Source organism: Macrobrachium nipponense, chromosome 35 (genome assembly GCF_015104395.2).
Source record: "Macrobrachium nipponense isolate FS-2020 chromosome 35, ASM1510439v2, whole genome shotgun sequence".
In the NCBI taxonomy this organism is placed as follows: Eukaryota; Metazoa; Arthropoda; class Malacostraca; order Decapoda; family Palaemonidae; genus Macrobrachium; species Macrobrachium nipponense.
The window spans coordinates 55,346,102-55,362,053 of record NC_061096.1 but is presented as its reverse complement, the minus strand read 5'-3'; the positions used below and the strand labels follow the sequence as shown (position 1 = coordinate 55,362,053).

General features: G+C 38.3%; 1 protein-coding gene across 5 annotated transcripts in view; it reads right to left on the bottom strand.

Annotated features, from left to right (window-relative positions):
- Positions 1-2,183: 2,183 nt before the first annotated feature.
- LOC135208792 (uncharacterized protein DDB_G0290685-like) overlaps positions 2,184-15,952 on the bottom strand; it is a 196,714-nt gene continuing 182,945 nt past the window's right edge. For all 5 annotated transcript variants that reach the window (XM_064241319.1, XM_064241315.1, XM_064241318.1 and 2 more), the window contains exons 4-5: positions 13,130-13,370; positions 2,184-4,709 (exon numbers count right to left, since the gene is read on the bottom strand). In XM_064241319.1, the coding sequence (XP_064097389.1) occupies positions 3,222-4,709; positions 13,130-13,370 (1,729 nt within the window). In that variant the 3' untranslated portion in view covers positions 2,184-3,221. The remainder of the gene's footprint in view (positions 4,710-13,129; positions 13,371-15,952) is intronic.

Sequence of the window (15,952 nt, the reverse complement as noted above, 5' to 3'; positions counted from 1 at the left end):
ATGGTTTGGAGCATCTGTTTGCTATTCTAAGGCAAAAAGGTGCTGCATATGAACATCCCTCAACTGTATCTTTTAAACATAAAATTAGGTCACATCTTGTAGGAAAAGAAAGGCACCTGGTGACTGAGAACTCCAATATTGAAAAGAAAAATGAGGACATAACTATGGTACACGATATATCGCAATGTTCAAGTAACAGTGTACAGGCAATTGATTGTGACCAGAACAACTTAGACCAAGAACCGTGTTTATCTGCTATGCTGTTTGCCTCTCTTGATCCTGACAACTTAGAGATGGATGATATTGCAGATAAAGATTGTGATGATGCTATACTCCCCGTAGAGCTGGAAAATGAGATGAAAAAAAGGACTGCGCTATTTAGGTCAGATTTCCACAGTTCCAACATCTTGGTTCTCACATAAAACCTCGGGAAGGGACATGGAATGAGCCAGCTAGCTGGAATCAGGAAAATGGCTTAATGACACCGAGTGTGTTTTTCTTCAGTGAACTTAAAAAAATGGAAAGAATTTTTGTCTGCTATCATGGAGAGAAGTCACTGAAGCCTGGGAAAGACGATACCAAAATTTTAATTTCTTACATGCATCAATATGTAAATTTTCCTAATGAGGTTATTGCCCTATTTGTCAGGTGCCGCATGTTTTTTAGGATACGAGTCCTAAACAAAAACATGTCTTCTGAGAGAAATCAAAAGAGAAAGTATGCAAAATTAACAAAATAACTTTCATAATAAAGATTTAAAAAGTTTTACTTGCTTTCTTGTTTCTGTGAACTTTCATTAAACAGCACGAAATTTAAAAAGAATTTTCTTATCCTTGTTTTATGCTGAATGATGTGGAAGAAATTGTAAAAAATGAACACGAGGTTCTAAACTATTTTTGTCTTAAGAGACACACCTGGGCCGGATTTACACGGTTAGGCCTACTGCATTAGCCAAACTGCAATAGAGAGACATATGAAGGGTTATTCAATCCTTTAATTCAGCAGAACCTGAAGATTAACGGGGACCTTTCCAATGCCCTCTTGACCTTTCTCACCCAAGGTCGTGACAGAGAGAGAGAGAGAGAGAAATGGGTGTGGGCAAACAATTCCCATAGTGACCCTTCATTTTATTGTTTACTTTTATGGCCACATACCAGTGACGTCACAAATATGCGCAGTAACGCTGAGACGGTCTGACCTGGCATTCTTTAGACCTTGGAATAAACGTTCTCTCACACCTTACATCGTAGTGTTTATACCCGCATTACTACCAACACAAAGAGGAAGAGAAAGCTTTGAGTACATTTATTAAAATGGTACTGGCAATAAACAAACACAACTTCTATATAAATTGAGGATCAAAGGCAACCCATTTAATCCTGCAATTATAGTCGTTATTCAGGCATTGCTATCAAATACAGAGTACATAGAACTTTTATGCAGGATGGGAAATTTGTTTTTGTTTGTTTGTTGTTTTTACGTTGCATGGAAACAGTGGTTATTCAGCAACGGTGCCAACGGTTTTAAGTGGCTTCCGAACCACGTCGAGAGTGAACTTGTATCACCATAAATGCACATTTCTCACCCCTCAAAGAATACCAATAGGTTAGAATGACCGGGGGATGCCTGGTGGGATGGGGGAAAGGTGAGGGTATTCTGCATAATTGCAATGACACGAAATGCAAGATTTGCCAGAGGACAGTCTGATGAGTTTTATGTTTCTGGTTCAATTTGATGTTTCCTGTCTCCGATTTAACTCAGTCTTTGATTCTAACACCATGGAAAGGAATGTGTTTTGGTGCCTTAATTTTCTTTAAAAATGTACTTCAGTATTACTTTCCATTCCGCTAATCCATATTACGTCGAATTTAAAAGGATAATGTTAGGAATGAACGCAAACCACCTGTAGGTATTGATGTACAGGCCTTTACCGAGGAAGGTGGGGGCGTGGTCGGGGGTATCCCAAATTTCTGAATGTCCATATTTTCAAGTATTTCATCTTGTATATACCTATATATGCAATGACATTTATAGAAGAAAAGGTCCAATTTAGGGAAAAACGACCAACCCTCGCCCCCTATAAAAGATTCTGGTTACGGGCCTGATGTAGGGTGATTGATTTACAGGCCAGGACCCTTAAGTTTCTGTAGTCCTATCAAACCATAAGCAAAACTTAGCACGGGTCACCTTGAAGATTTTATTGAAAATATAATCACATATACATTATTACAAGAGCTACAGTTACTACTTGAATGTTTACATCTATTCCACTAAGAATGACACACTAAAACATCCAGGGAAACCATAACCATGCCGTTATGTCCTTTGGTCCACCATCGCACAATGAGTTTCAGGATCTGTGAAGACGAGTTTTCTGGAGGCTTGGGCTATACACTAGTCCCTTTCTTCTCCGTCAACTCTTAACTTTCTCCCGTATATACAATCGTCAGAAAGTCAGTTCAGAAATTCCTTATTCTTACAGAAATACATTATTATTTTTGTCTAGTTTGCAGAATAGTTTTTAGAAGTAAGAGATTCTTAGTCTAGTTACATGAAAAGGAAAGTTGCCAATGTGAAAGAACTCTCAACTGTGTCAGAGAACGAACATTGTCATGATAAGTACCAAGGGAAAGGTGAAGAGACAACGTGTGTACACTTCACGTGGACTCTGGAAATGTACTCTGTCCCTACAGTACCATATCTGGTGTTTGCTGATGATAGATGGCGACACTGTGGGGGTGATTGAAAGTGAAGATTAATTTTCTGCCAATAACCATCGCATGTCATTTTCACATACGTTTACCAATTCTCGACACAGTTTCTGTCATTAGTAATATTGAAGTAATTTGCATTATCATTTCTCTAGATACAACTCCACAACAACAGCAGGAACGCTTGAATTTATAGGATACAGATGAAAACTACTGTATCATTCACTTGTACACATTGTCCGATTATTAACAAGAGATTTTTTCTCAAGAAAAATGAAGGAAAAGTTATGCCATCGAATACTTCTGCCAAGTTTTGGCGGGACTACTTTAATGACCTCATCACTGAGAAGTCACTCATTGTACCGTACTTTCAGGGAAAACCTAAAAAACTCGCACTACCAGCAATCATTAGCAAACACCTTTTATAGTCTACAGATGTCTTAAGAAATTAATAACGCCGTATACTAAGCCTTTGAAAGAATTTTCGCGGCTTTGATGAGTCTAGGGTTTTCAAAAATCCAAATCAACATCGTTAAATTGATCTTTATCTGTGTTTATATCTTCTACATCATCACCAGTTTCTATGACGTCATTTAGACTGTCTTTTTCTATCAAATCTTTTATGATATCAGATGCTTTAATTTTCTCAGAGTTATTATCCTGATCAGGAATTGGACTAACTTGATCAGTGCTCCCAAAATACCCTTCACTATGGCCAGCTGATTTAGATGATCCTGAGTCTAGCTTACCACTATCTGGACTAATTGTAGGCATCATGAAGTCTATATCTTCAGTCAGTGACTCACTGTCGTCTGCATTTTTCTCTAGAAATTTCAGATCCTCTGGAATATTAGTCTCCTCACCAGAACCTTCTGGTTCTAACTGAACACTCCCTGGGAGACCAGCTGGATTTTGCATACTCTGATTCTCAGCTTCATTTGGAAGCAGTGATTCAGTGTTCTGGAAAGAAAGCTTAGAGTCTGGACGAAGTACTTCTTCAATCTGATCATCATCTCCAACCTCACTTGTTTCTAATTTAAGCCCTTGGTCCTCTGAAGGGATGATGTTTTCTTGGTCTGAATTAGCAGTTTCTTTAGTCTCATCATCACCCACTTGGTCTTTTGTGTCTGAATTTTCGTCACCCAGTTCAAATTCTTGATCTGAAGGGTTGGGTGCTGTGTCTGAGCTAAAGAAGTTATTATCATTATTATCATCACCTCCCTGGTCTTTTATTTCTGAGTTTTCACCATCCAGTGTTGTAACCTCATTGTCTCCTGAATGGTTACTTATTTTGTCAAAATGATTGATTTCCTCAGCATCATCTCCGTCTTGGTTTTTGGTGTCTGTATTTTCACCACCCAATTCAAGGTCCTGATTTTCTGAGGATTCGATAGGTTTGACCTCAGTGATATCTGTAACTATGTCCTCTACCTCTGTATTTTCTTCAATGTTTGTGTTGTTGTCTGCATCGTTCTCAGAAGGCATATCCTTGCCATTGTCAAAATTGAATAAATCGTCCTTGACACTTGCAGGAGAGGTAGTGAAAATACTGTCTGCTTGTTTCCACGGCATTTCATCTTTTTGCTCAGTTTCTGAGGCTACCAAAGTTTCGTCTATTAATTGTACAGGACTGGGCATCCTATCTTCTTCTTCTTTGTTGTCTCCCCCAATTTCGATATCCTGTACTGGTAAATCAGTCTCGGTTAGAGTTTGCCCCTCATTTCGACTTTCCCTGTCTCTTATGACAGTGAACAGTTGGCTAAGTCCTGTATAAGAGGTTGTGTCTTCTTCTACATCCACTCCTACAATCTGCGATGGACTACCTGAAGGCTCTCCCAAATACAACTGTTCTACTTCTGTGTTCTCCTGGTCTGGCAAAGTTTCTGCAATATCTACATTTTCTGGCACAGGTCCTTTAAAGCTGGAAACTCTAGATGCCTTGCCTGCAGAGCCTAGTTTCTCAGATATAGGGTCATCAATGACCGACCTTCCAAGTTCCTGGAAAAAAACGGAAAGTCAAATTTCAGACAAAATACCAGATCAGTATAAGGTACATCATATGGCATAAATCATATAGAATTAAGATATCCTCTTCTTATAAAATGGTATATACATTTCCAAACCTGTAAAGTAAAATGTTAACTTCTCGCCCTCAGTTATTTTTAAAGCAATAAACCCGGCATTATTAATCTAAGTTTGCTTTTATTAAGAGCCAGTCTAGGCCATTTAATTGATGACTATTTTTCTTCCTGGGCACTCTTCCTCTTATATGCGTGCACACACACACACACACACACACACACACACACACACACACACACACATATATATATATATATATATATATATATATATATATATATATATATATATATATATAGAAAGGGGGTACATAGAATTTGGACAGGGTAATACAATGGAAAATATCTGGGCAGATATGAGAGAAATATGTGTGGGGGAAGCAGAGGAACTGGTGGGAAGAACCAGTGGATATGGAGTGTCGAAAAGAGAAAAGTAGTGGTGGAATGGAGAGGTGCAAGAATCAATTAAAAGAAAATCAAAAGCTTTTAAGGACTGGAAAGTACGGCATGCACGGGGTGCAGAAGAAAGGTATTGAGAAGAAGAAAGAAAGGTGAGGAGGAGGGTAGATATGGCTATGGCAAGGAAGGCAGAGCAGTTGAATGAAAGACTAAGAACAAGATGAGGAGAATAGGATATTTATAAGATTTCAAACTTGAGGAAAAGGCAGAGACAGGATGTGGGTAGATTGGGTATCACCAAGGATAGTGATGGAAATGTATTGTACATGGAGGAAGACATTAAGAAGAGATGGCAAGAGTATTTTGAACAACTGTTAAATACTGAAAATGAGAGAGAGGAGATGGGGGAAGCACAGAGGGTGGAGGGACCAGCGAGGGAGATACAGGACACAAGTGAAGAGAGCATTAAGAAAAGTGAAGAATGGTAAATCACCAGGTCCATCGGAGTTTCAAATTGAAATGCTCAAATTGCTAGGTACAGAGGGGGAGAAATGGATGCTGGATTTATTAAAAGCTAAATGTGAAGAGGAAGAAATGTCAAGGGATTGGGAGGAGAGTCTAATGGTATATATGTACAAGCAGAAGGGAGATATCATGGATTGTGGTAACTACAGGGGAATTAAACTAACAGAGCATGGATTGAAAGTTTTAGAGAGAGTACTAGATGAAAGATTAAGAGATTGTAAAGACTGGGAAACAGCAGTATGGATTCGTGAGAGGAAGAGGGATGGTGGATGCCATCTTCATTGTAAGACAGCTACAGGAAAAGACCTAGAGAAAGCATATGATAGAATCCCAAGAGAAGTGATGTTTTGGTGTTTAAGGAAAAGGAAAGTCCCAGAAAATTTGGTTAGGCTGGTCGACATGACATATAAAAGAATGTGCACAAAAGTGATAACAGCAGTTGAAAAAACAAAACTTTCAAGTTAGTGTTGTATTACACCAGGGGTCAGCATTAAGCCCATTTTTGTTGGTGCTGGTCATGGATGTGTTGAGTGAAGTGATCAGGAATGAAGAGCTGTGGGAATTGTTGTAAGCCGATGATTTGGTGATTACTGCTGAAAATGAGGAGGCCCTACAGAGAAGGGTTGGAGAGTGGCAGGAATCTTTAGAGAGAGGTGGGTTAAAGGTGAATGTAAATAAAACACAGGTTTTACTGAGCAGTAGGGAAGATAGAGACAGAATAATAATACAAGAAAGAAGAGACTCGATTATAAAAAAGCAGGAAAGTTTAAATACTTAGGATCTACTTTAAGCCAAGAGGGTGGATGTGAGGTTGAAGTTGACAGTAGGATAAAGGCTGCATGGGGAAAGTGGAGAGAGGCAGCTGGAGTGGCATGTGATAAAAAAATGCTAATCAAGCTAAAAGTCAAGATATATAAAACAGTGATAAGATCAGTGTTAATGTATGGTGCAGAAACATGGGCTCTGAGAAGAAAAGAGGAGGTAAAGCTTGAGAGAACAGAGATGAGAATGCTGAGGTGGATTATGGAAATATCGCTGCTTGAGAGATTGGAAAATAATGAAATAAGAAGAAGGGCAGGCTTAGTAAAGACTACAGAGGTGATAAGAGAGTCACAATTGAGATGGTATGGGTGTGTTTTGAGGATGGATGACGAGGAGGGAGTGAAGAGGGCGTGGGAGGAATCTGTTAGAGGAAGAAGATCAAGAGGGAGACAGAGAATTAGATGGCGAGATAAAGTGAGGGAAGATATGGAGAGAAGAGGTTTGGTGGAGGATGATGCCTTTGATAGAAGGCATTGGAGAAGACGTATTAGGTTGCCGACCCCTTAATGTAGGGATAAAGGTAGGAAAGAAGTCTCTTGAAGGGAGCCTATGAAAATGCCAGAATATAGAAAGTAAGTACGTACTATATTTCAGAGACTGCTGTGTCTCTCTTCAGGTAGGTAACGAATGAGAAGAGTTACAGAAAAGGCGGTATTTATACCAAGAGAGCCATCCACAGGTAAGCGGTTTGACTAGGTCACCCGCCTCGATAATTTCTCTTTAATCTTCTTAAGTGTTGGTTGAAGGAAGATTTTATCTATGATATCTGAATCTCAGTCACCCTTTGAGATGTTCATTACATGTCTTAGTTTAATCAAGGAATCAAAGCTGACTCTATCATCTGGCTTTTGTGTATATATATATATATATATATATATCTATATATATATATATATAATATATATATATATATATATATATATATATCATGTATATGGAAAGAGAGAGAGAGAGAGAGAGAGAGGGGGTGGGGGTGGGGGAGGCAAAACGGACTGATTTGGTAATACTTCGTGTAAGAAGACCATAAGTCTTCGACGGTTATGTGACGTCTTTCTAGGAACGGTAATTGGTAGTCCCATGTAGTAAACTAGGTTAGAAACTTTTATGGCCTCATTATCATATGATTATAGGGTCACAGAGTTATGTCACTGCACTGCGTGAGTGAATGGAAGGCAAAGGTTAACTACTCAGGCCCGTACCCTGAGATTCTTTTAATGGGGGGGGGGGGGGGGGATTCTTTCTTACCAAAACTGGACCTTTTCTTCTATTAAATGCCATTGCATATATAGGTATATGCATGATGGAATACTTGAAAATACGGAGTTCCAGAAATTTTTGAGGGGACCCCCACCCCGGTACAGGCCTCCTGCTATTTTCTAACCTTGAACACAAGAAAACGGTAAATCATCTCCATTGCGCTGGAGAGATAATCTATTGGCTTCGTTGAGTTAACGACAGACTATGAGCAGATGACTTTTAAAACTTATCACGTGAATATGGCACAAGTAACGTTGATTTAATAGGAGAAAACGTTTATGACTTATAGGATGCGCTATCAACTCTACACTAGAAAATGTTTTGTTGACTTCAGTAAGGCTCTTCCAATTGGTCACTTCGTGTAACAAGACTAGGTTAGACAAATTATAAGATCATGTTGTACTGGCATTTCAAAATGAAGTCATAATGAAGGTGGAAGAGACGAAATTGCCTTATATTGCAACCCCTGATGCAAGAAATACAGTTTTTTTTTGCATCATCTTAGCAAGTTTTATCAACTCATTATGATGAAATAAAGTCTTTACAGACTTGTAAATGAGACAGAGAAAAGAAGTCAGAGAAACCTATTTGATAATCGTGATTATGAGAGAACTTCAAGTTATACGCCTGTAAAGTAGAAAGAAAATAGTTTGTTGCACGTAGGGTACTGGGGTGGAAATATTTTTTTTTGGTGTTATCTTCATTATCAAATTAGTGTCACTAACAGACATGACTGGGGAAGGAAGACAATTGCTCCTTTTTATTTTTTGTAACTCCTTATTTGAAGAATTCTAAGTCTCTGAGCGCTTCATGTTTGCATGTTGGATAGGAATTGGTTCTGCTCTCTTTAGCTGACTAAAGGTGACAAAATGCTTTAACTCCTTATACCATTCTGTGACATCCTGTAATATGAGAAAGCTACGCGTGACAGGATAATATCTTGCAATAAGTTTTAAAAATCATAATCCGGTCAATGTACGAAGATAAAGTTATGGGAATTCTAGCAACCATGCACTCACACATTTCATCCTTTTAAAGGCTCCATGGTCATAACCGTAAAGAATCAGATATATGTTAATCTAAAAAAAACATTAATCATTGTCATCGGAGGCCCACTCTAATTTTTCATAATCTCAAGAGGAGTGGCCTTCTTGCACTTGTAAATCCATTGTCATTACCACGGTGAACATAATTTTTGCTGTAAGGTTATAACGCGAATATATTTTCACGTTAATTTGAAGCACGTGACACGAGGGTCGATGGGGAGGTATTTCACTGTCTTGTTTATTGCAGGTAAACAAGATTCTTCTTACCCGTCGGCCATCTTGCTCTGCGGCTTTATTTGTGGTTTTCTAAGTGACAAAGGCAATGAATCTGAAGGAGCAAGGCGGTCTCGTTTCCTATCACATTCCATTCACTTTACTGCGTTTTGGTATAATGTTAAAAATGTATTTGTAAGCAGATTCACAGTCTTTTGATTATGTTTTTACGGTCATCCCCAACGCACTTTTACACGGCGCGAAGGTGTATAAATGCCGGGTTAAAACCCTTGGGGGTCACTATCTAGGAAAGATCCAATAAAAGTAAACGCAGGCGCGCACGCGCACACACACATACTATATATATATATATATATATATATATATATATATATATATATATATATATATATATATATAAGGTATAAGCCACGAAGGAAAGTGAAACACTTCGTGGCTTATACCTTTATTTAGGCATATATCACGTTCCAAACTTTCGTGATTTAGTTATACACTACATTATATATATATATATATATATATATATATATATATATATATATATATATATATATATATATATATATATATATATATATATATATATATATATATATATATATATATATATATATATATATATATATATATATCATATTCCTCTACACCCGGTGAAACATATGTCTTTCATGACATCGATTCATTTTCGCCAAGTCTGATTTGCAGGCCACTGTCCTTTGAACACGCTACGGCGACGTCGCAAGGCAACGCTGGGCGGAGGCTACGTGCTATAGGGTGATGAACGAGGAATTTGAGGTCTGAAATAAACAGCGCTGGCCTTCAAGTGTCTGTATTGAGCCGCAGATGGTTTTGCTCAATGCAATGATCGCGTTGACGACGTGCAAACACACGAAAGCGCGCGATTCCTATTGACAGGGACTGAAGATCGGAGCGTTCGTGTAAATGCGTGTGTGCGTGCGTGGGATGTTGGCATTTTGCCCTTGACATACATGGGAACAGACGAAGTTCGAAACGCCAGAATGATATTAATGAGAATAAACATGGCTTTATAACAGAGGAATGAATTATTAGCAAGTAGGAATGTTATCAAACAATACCAAATAGGAATGTTATCAAACAATACCAAATAGGAATGTTATCAAACAATACCAATAGAATGTTATCAAGCCAATACCAAATAGATATGTTATCAAACAATACCAAATAAGAATGTTATCAAGCAATATCAAAAGGTAAAATTGCTCTTGCTCAAAACGTACTTATTGGGTTTTTTCTTTTAGAAATTTGAAAGTCACCAAAATCTGGAGAAGCATATAATTTTACAAAAGGCAAGAGTAAATTAACGTTGTGGATAAGTGCCTTAATCCTTGGCATGAAATAGAATATAATTTAACTGCAGGACAACTATAACTTGCACATATATTCGAACAAGAATGACTATTCTTAGTTTGATATCATTGCATTGACCACTGAAATACATTGTCGAAATACAATAGGGAGGAGGATTTAAGAATCCTACAAGCCAGTGTATTATTGTATAGTACATGAATGTTCTGAAGTACCTGAGCTTTGGAGGAAATAAAATCAGGCAGTACAAGAAGCATGACTCCGCATAGTTCCGTGTCCTTAACAATGAGGTAAACATAAGAATTCTCCTGTTGCAGATACTGCCCACCGGATCGATACCCCTTGTAAGGCGGACTCTTTTTCAGAAACTTTCATTAAACAAGTATCTCTTTTACTCTGCTGTTCTAATTGTTTTTATTTTATTTTTTTTGTTAGTGGAGAAAGTAAAAAAAAAATTCACTCTGCTATTCTAATGGTTTTTTTTCTATTTTTTTATGTAACTGTAGAAAGTAAAAAAAAAATCAATAACCACTAGATATCAATAACATTGTATTTGTAGCTCTTAAGAACTGTAGAAGTCAGTTAGACAAATTACTTCGATTGACTTGGTATAAAGTCGAATTTCTCGGAAATATGACGTAAGTGTGACTGACTGCCTGTCTGTCCATAGTCTAACTAAAAAAACGGCAAGTGCAACTGTAGTTTTGTCAAAGGATGGGGTATGGGTCAAGGATGGGCCGATTTGATCTTAAAATGGATCTAGATGTTTTGTTTCGTTTTCAGCAATCGTGGAAGTATGGGCTTACATGTAATAAGCACTCGCTCGAATAATTTACCTTCTGTTCTTTATAGATATGGCTGGTTTTCCTTCAAGCAGAATATAAAGCAGCTTTTGGATCGGTAATCAAGAATACGAATTCAAAGTTGCGTATATTGCAACTCGGTTTCAAAACAGCAATTTTGCAAGCAATGCCAAACTCGCAGTGACTCAAGCTGTATCGTCTTGCGCCTTTTTGGTCATAATGGACCTTTCCTTCAAACTGTCTTAAATGCAGTATTCTGTGTCACTAAGCGCGGGTATGACTGCAAGACTGAAATATATAGGGGTTTGGATGCACTACAGCAATGGTTAAATGAGGTATTTGGGCCACTAACCACGACTTTGTCAGAAAGACTGAAATATATAGGGGTTGGGATGCACTACAGTAATGGTTAAATGCAGTATTTTGGATCACTAACCACGAATTTGTTCGAAATACTGAAATATACCTGGGTTTAAACGCGCTAAAACCATGTTGCAATGAATGTAGAATTCACAATAACCACATTTTGGTAGTGAGCATTGATCGGTTTAAAATGTCTCCAGGGAAAGTAGCAGCTACTTGGAAGCGTTCTGTTATCGGCAGAACGTCTGATTGTCAGTCCCTCGCTTAGCTAATTCTGGGTAAATTTCCAAAAATGTGTGCTTGCATTTTTTTTTCAATGGAACTGCTGAAAGAACACGAATTCCCGCGAAACTTGATTGCCAATTTAACGATTCAACAAGGATGAATATAATAAGTTTAGCCATAAATCAACCCTTGTTTTCTTATATAATTTCTTTTTGGACGCAAGAGACATTTTTCACAGACATATTTGATTGCATTCTAAGCTACACAAGAGTATCAGAATATTATTTACAGAGTAATTTAATCAATTTCAAGAAATTATTGACAAGCAAGTTCCAAATGTACCCATCCGCTGAACTGCCTATTTTCTCTTCTGTGAGAATTACTTCTTTTTTTGCATAAATTCTTTCCTCCTCCTCCTCCACTACGCTACTGAAACTAACCTTCTAATTAACCCGCTATCATTATTATCACCTGGAAAATCAATGCTTCTAATTACTGCTTCCTCCAATATTTGGGTCATAAAACAGGTTACCACGTTCTTGCTTCTAATGAAGAATTTAGTTGTCAAACAAGCGTACTGTCGGAAGAAATTGCAGACAAAACCAGCGTTGTACCTTTTTTCTCCTAATGAGTTTGAATGCTCTGTTCGTGACGAGGCAGATAAGGGAATTCATCGATCCCCGCCACGAAAAGAGTATAGCGCGTTTGACGTCCTCTTTCTTTGGATTCAGTTCGAGTCATTTTAACACAGCTGAACAAATTTGCACGTACAGCGAATGGAATTAGCAAACAGAAAAAGCTGCGTAAAAAGAGCAAGAAATTCGTCGTCCATCTCAAGCACGTGGCCAAAATGAAAGCAAATGCAAAAGGTCAAAAAGATTGAAGGAGGGCTGCCCAACAAGAATGTTAATGACAATGACCAAGACATTTTTCATCAGTGATTTTGGCCCATAGTTTCACCCTAAACGTTTCTGGCTTCGTTGTGTAACGGTTGTCAAAACTTCGTCGATTAGCCTAACGACATTACACATTCTTCCACTTACAACTAAGAGGCGGAGAGAAGACCTCACGCCACTTGATGAAACTGATCAATAGATCAATCCTGCAATGTCAAGACAGTGTGGGAGTACCCGAGCAGTACTATAAAACATTCAACTACTCTTTGGAAGGATTGTAATACAAGGATAGTCCTAATCAATGTTTCGGTTGTGAGCAAAGCTTTGTGTTGAAGGATTAATGCCTCAGATTCAGAGGGCGAGAAACATAACATGTCGAGAATAGGAAAACAAAACAAGGTTTCTACTCAAACGACCTACCTCTTCCTCCTCCCAGTTCTCGACGATGTCTTCATCCACCGTGGACGTTTTTTCTGCGATGCTTTCGTCGTCTTCTTTCGCAGTGTCAGCTTCGTCCGGAAGCTGCTCTACCCACTTGCTAACTTTGGCGGTGTCCTCTTCCGTGGGAGGCGGCGGGGAATCCAGACCCGTTTCCATCATCGGCTCCTCCTCCTCTACCACCTTTTCCCGGCTGATGTCTGGAAGCGGGTTGTGGTAAGGCCTACAGCCTGTCATAAGATGCCAAGGATTAATGTGACGTTTTCTGTGGTCTTTGCAACCTATTCTTCACACTATGCTTATTTTCTTATGAAGACATGGATCATTTACAGAGGATAATCTCTGGTATCGAAATTACCTACATAAATAAAGTACGGTGTGTTTGATATCTTCAAGATTAGCAGAACCCATAATCACCATTGAAATTAAACATAACATTTATGACTGTGATATTATTTGACCCATATCATATAGATTATTAAGGGCAGTTGATAATAACAGCTGAATAGTTTATACCTATTGCGTCATTACCATTCAAAGAAGAAAGATGACAGTCATTCTTTTGGGGGTAAGAAGCTGCATTAACTGTTAAAAATAGTAAACCTCAAAATTACGAAAATCAGTACCTTCATTCAGTCAAATTTAGCACCTTTTATTTTAATTACTTCCCAAATATTTACTAAGTTCTGTTTACTGGTGCTTTTACATTCCCTTTCTAACTTGCTTCTCGTTTCATTTGGAAGAAAATGCGTCAACAAAGAGCCAACTATGCAAGCAACCTTGTCTCCCGGTAGCTGTTTTCATAGCAACAATATCAACAGCAAGAAAGCTTGAGCCATTCAAGTGTTTCAGAGCTGAAATTGCTAGAAAGCCCTCTCTTTTATCTCCTCTTTCATTTCCTCAACTCTTTCGCTTCTCATGCGTGTTCGATTTTGTATATGCGATCCTAAATCAGCTACCTTTCATTACCTGGACTTATGAAAGAAATAATTTTGTTCGCGCACTCTAAGCATGCTGGTACATGCACGCTCGCTTTAATTAAGAGCATATTTCAATTCTTGTCCTTGGCAGATATGCCTTTATACAACATTGTAGAATAGAAGACTGGCGCGAATTCCAACAAGGTTTTTCTGAGAGGAATGAATGAAATGAATGAATATTAGGGCTTAAGTTTTCTCATAAGTATGGCGCAAAGTAGAGGCTGGTCAGATAAGTATACGAAATAGACGCAAACGCTCCACTTTGCCCTCGCTATTACTATTGTTCTCTCTTTGCCGGAAGACTAACTCCCACATAAATAGCAAAAATCCATTTGATATGGCTCAAGGTTACCATGCGACAGTCTGGGGGCGGTGCGAGCAATCGGATTTCGTATATAATGTTTTACGATAGTGAACGGGTGCTTTTGTCCAACTGCCTAGCCTGCAAGATTGAATGAAGTACATAGCGACATTGTTTAGCGAAAATATTTCGTTGTGATATACTTCAGTCTTATTTTTTTACTGCATAAACGCCATCACTTCGTTCCTAAGAGTGCAAAAATAGCAGGAAAGACCTATATATAAAATCTCAATGAGGGACCATTCACTGCTGGGCTGAATTCGTATGTGGATATTTTTGCACTATACTGCTTGATATTAAGATTCTTCCATTCAGTGGTAATATCTCTTCCACTCCATCACTTACTAGGTCTCTACTTCTTACTTCTATGACCTCCGAATTATACCCCTCATTCCATTCTTTCCTCATAACTGTAGCCGCCTCAAAACCCACATTCTTTTTTACCATTGCTTCTAAATATCTACATTCTTCACTCTTTCAGTTTTCTAATGTCACCTATACTATTCAAACCATTCATCTTAACAGCATCAACCATTTTCATTCATTCAAATCCGCACTTCACTTCCATGAAAGAGGGTTGCTCAAGAATGCCTTCGTATAAAGCCACTCTTGTCCCTTCCGTGGGACATCAAATTTTCCTCAAAACCTTTTGCGTCAACATCTGCTACTTTCCGTCCTTTACTATTCCGTTACTCACCTTTTCCCTCATCCATTCATTGTCAGTTACATTTGTTACCAAAATAATCTGTACGAGTCAACTGGTTCCAGTCTGCCACCGTCCTTGTTAACATGTACTGCTCTATTCTCTTTTCCTGGTTTCTGCTTGGTCTCAAAGCCTTAATATATCTCAAACTTCATTTGATTTGTCTCCTTTTGAAAAGTACTGAAATTCCTTTTAAGTATCCTCAATATCATCTGCAAATATCATCAATTTCACACTCCATTCATGACCCATTTTATTATTGTACATTCATATAAAGATACCAAATGGCTAATACAACATAGCACAGTCTTGTCCCTATCATACTTTCGCACCAAATCAGCCACTTTCTCGTTTACGCATTTTAAGTGAAGGTTTGATTTCAACTTAAACATTTCTAATTACACCCGGCAAACTATATTTCACACCGTACATAATCGACACTTTCCACATGTTCCTTGTTGGCCGAGTGGTTAACGTGCTCACCTACCGATTCGGTAGTCGCGCGTTCGATTCCCTGCAGCGTGAAATCAGAGGAATGTATCTCTGGTGATTAGAAATTCTTTTCTCGATATAATGTGGTTCGGATCCCACAATCAGCCGTAGGTCCCGTTGCTCGGTAACCAATTGGTTCCCAGCCACTTAAAAATATCTAATCCTTCAGGCCAGCCCTTGGAGAGATGTTAATCAGCTCAGTGGTCTGGTTAAACTAAGATATAATTAACTTTTGACACCTTCTTCATTATATTTTTATAAGTTCTGTC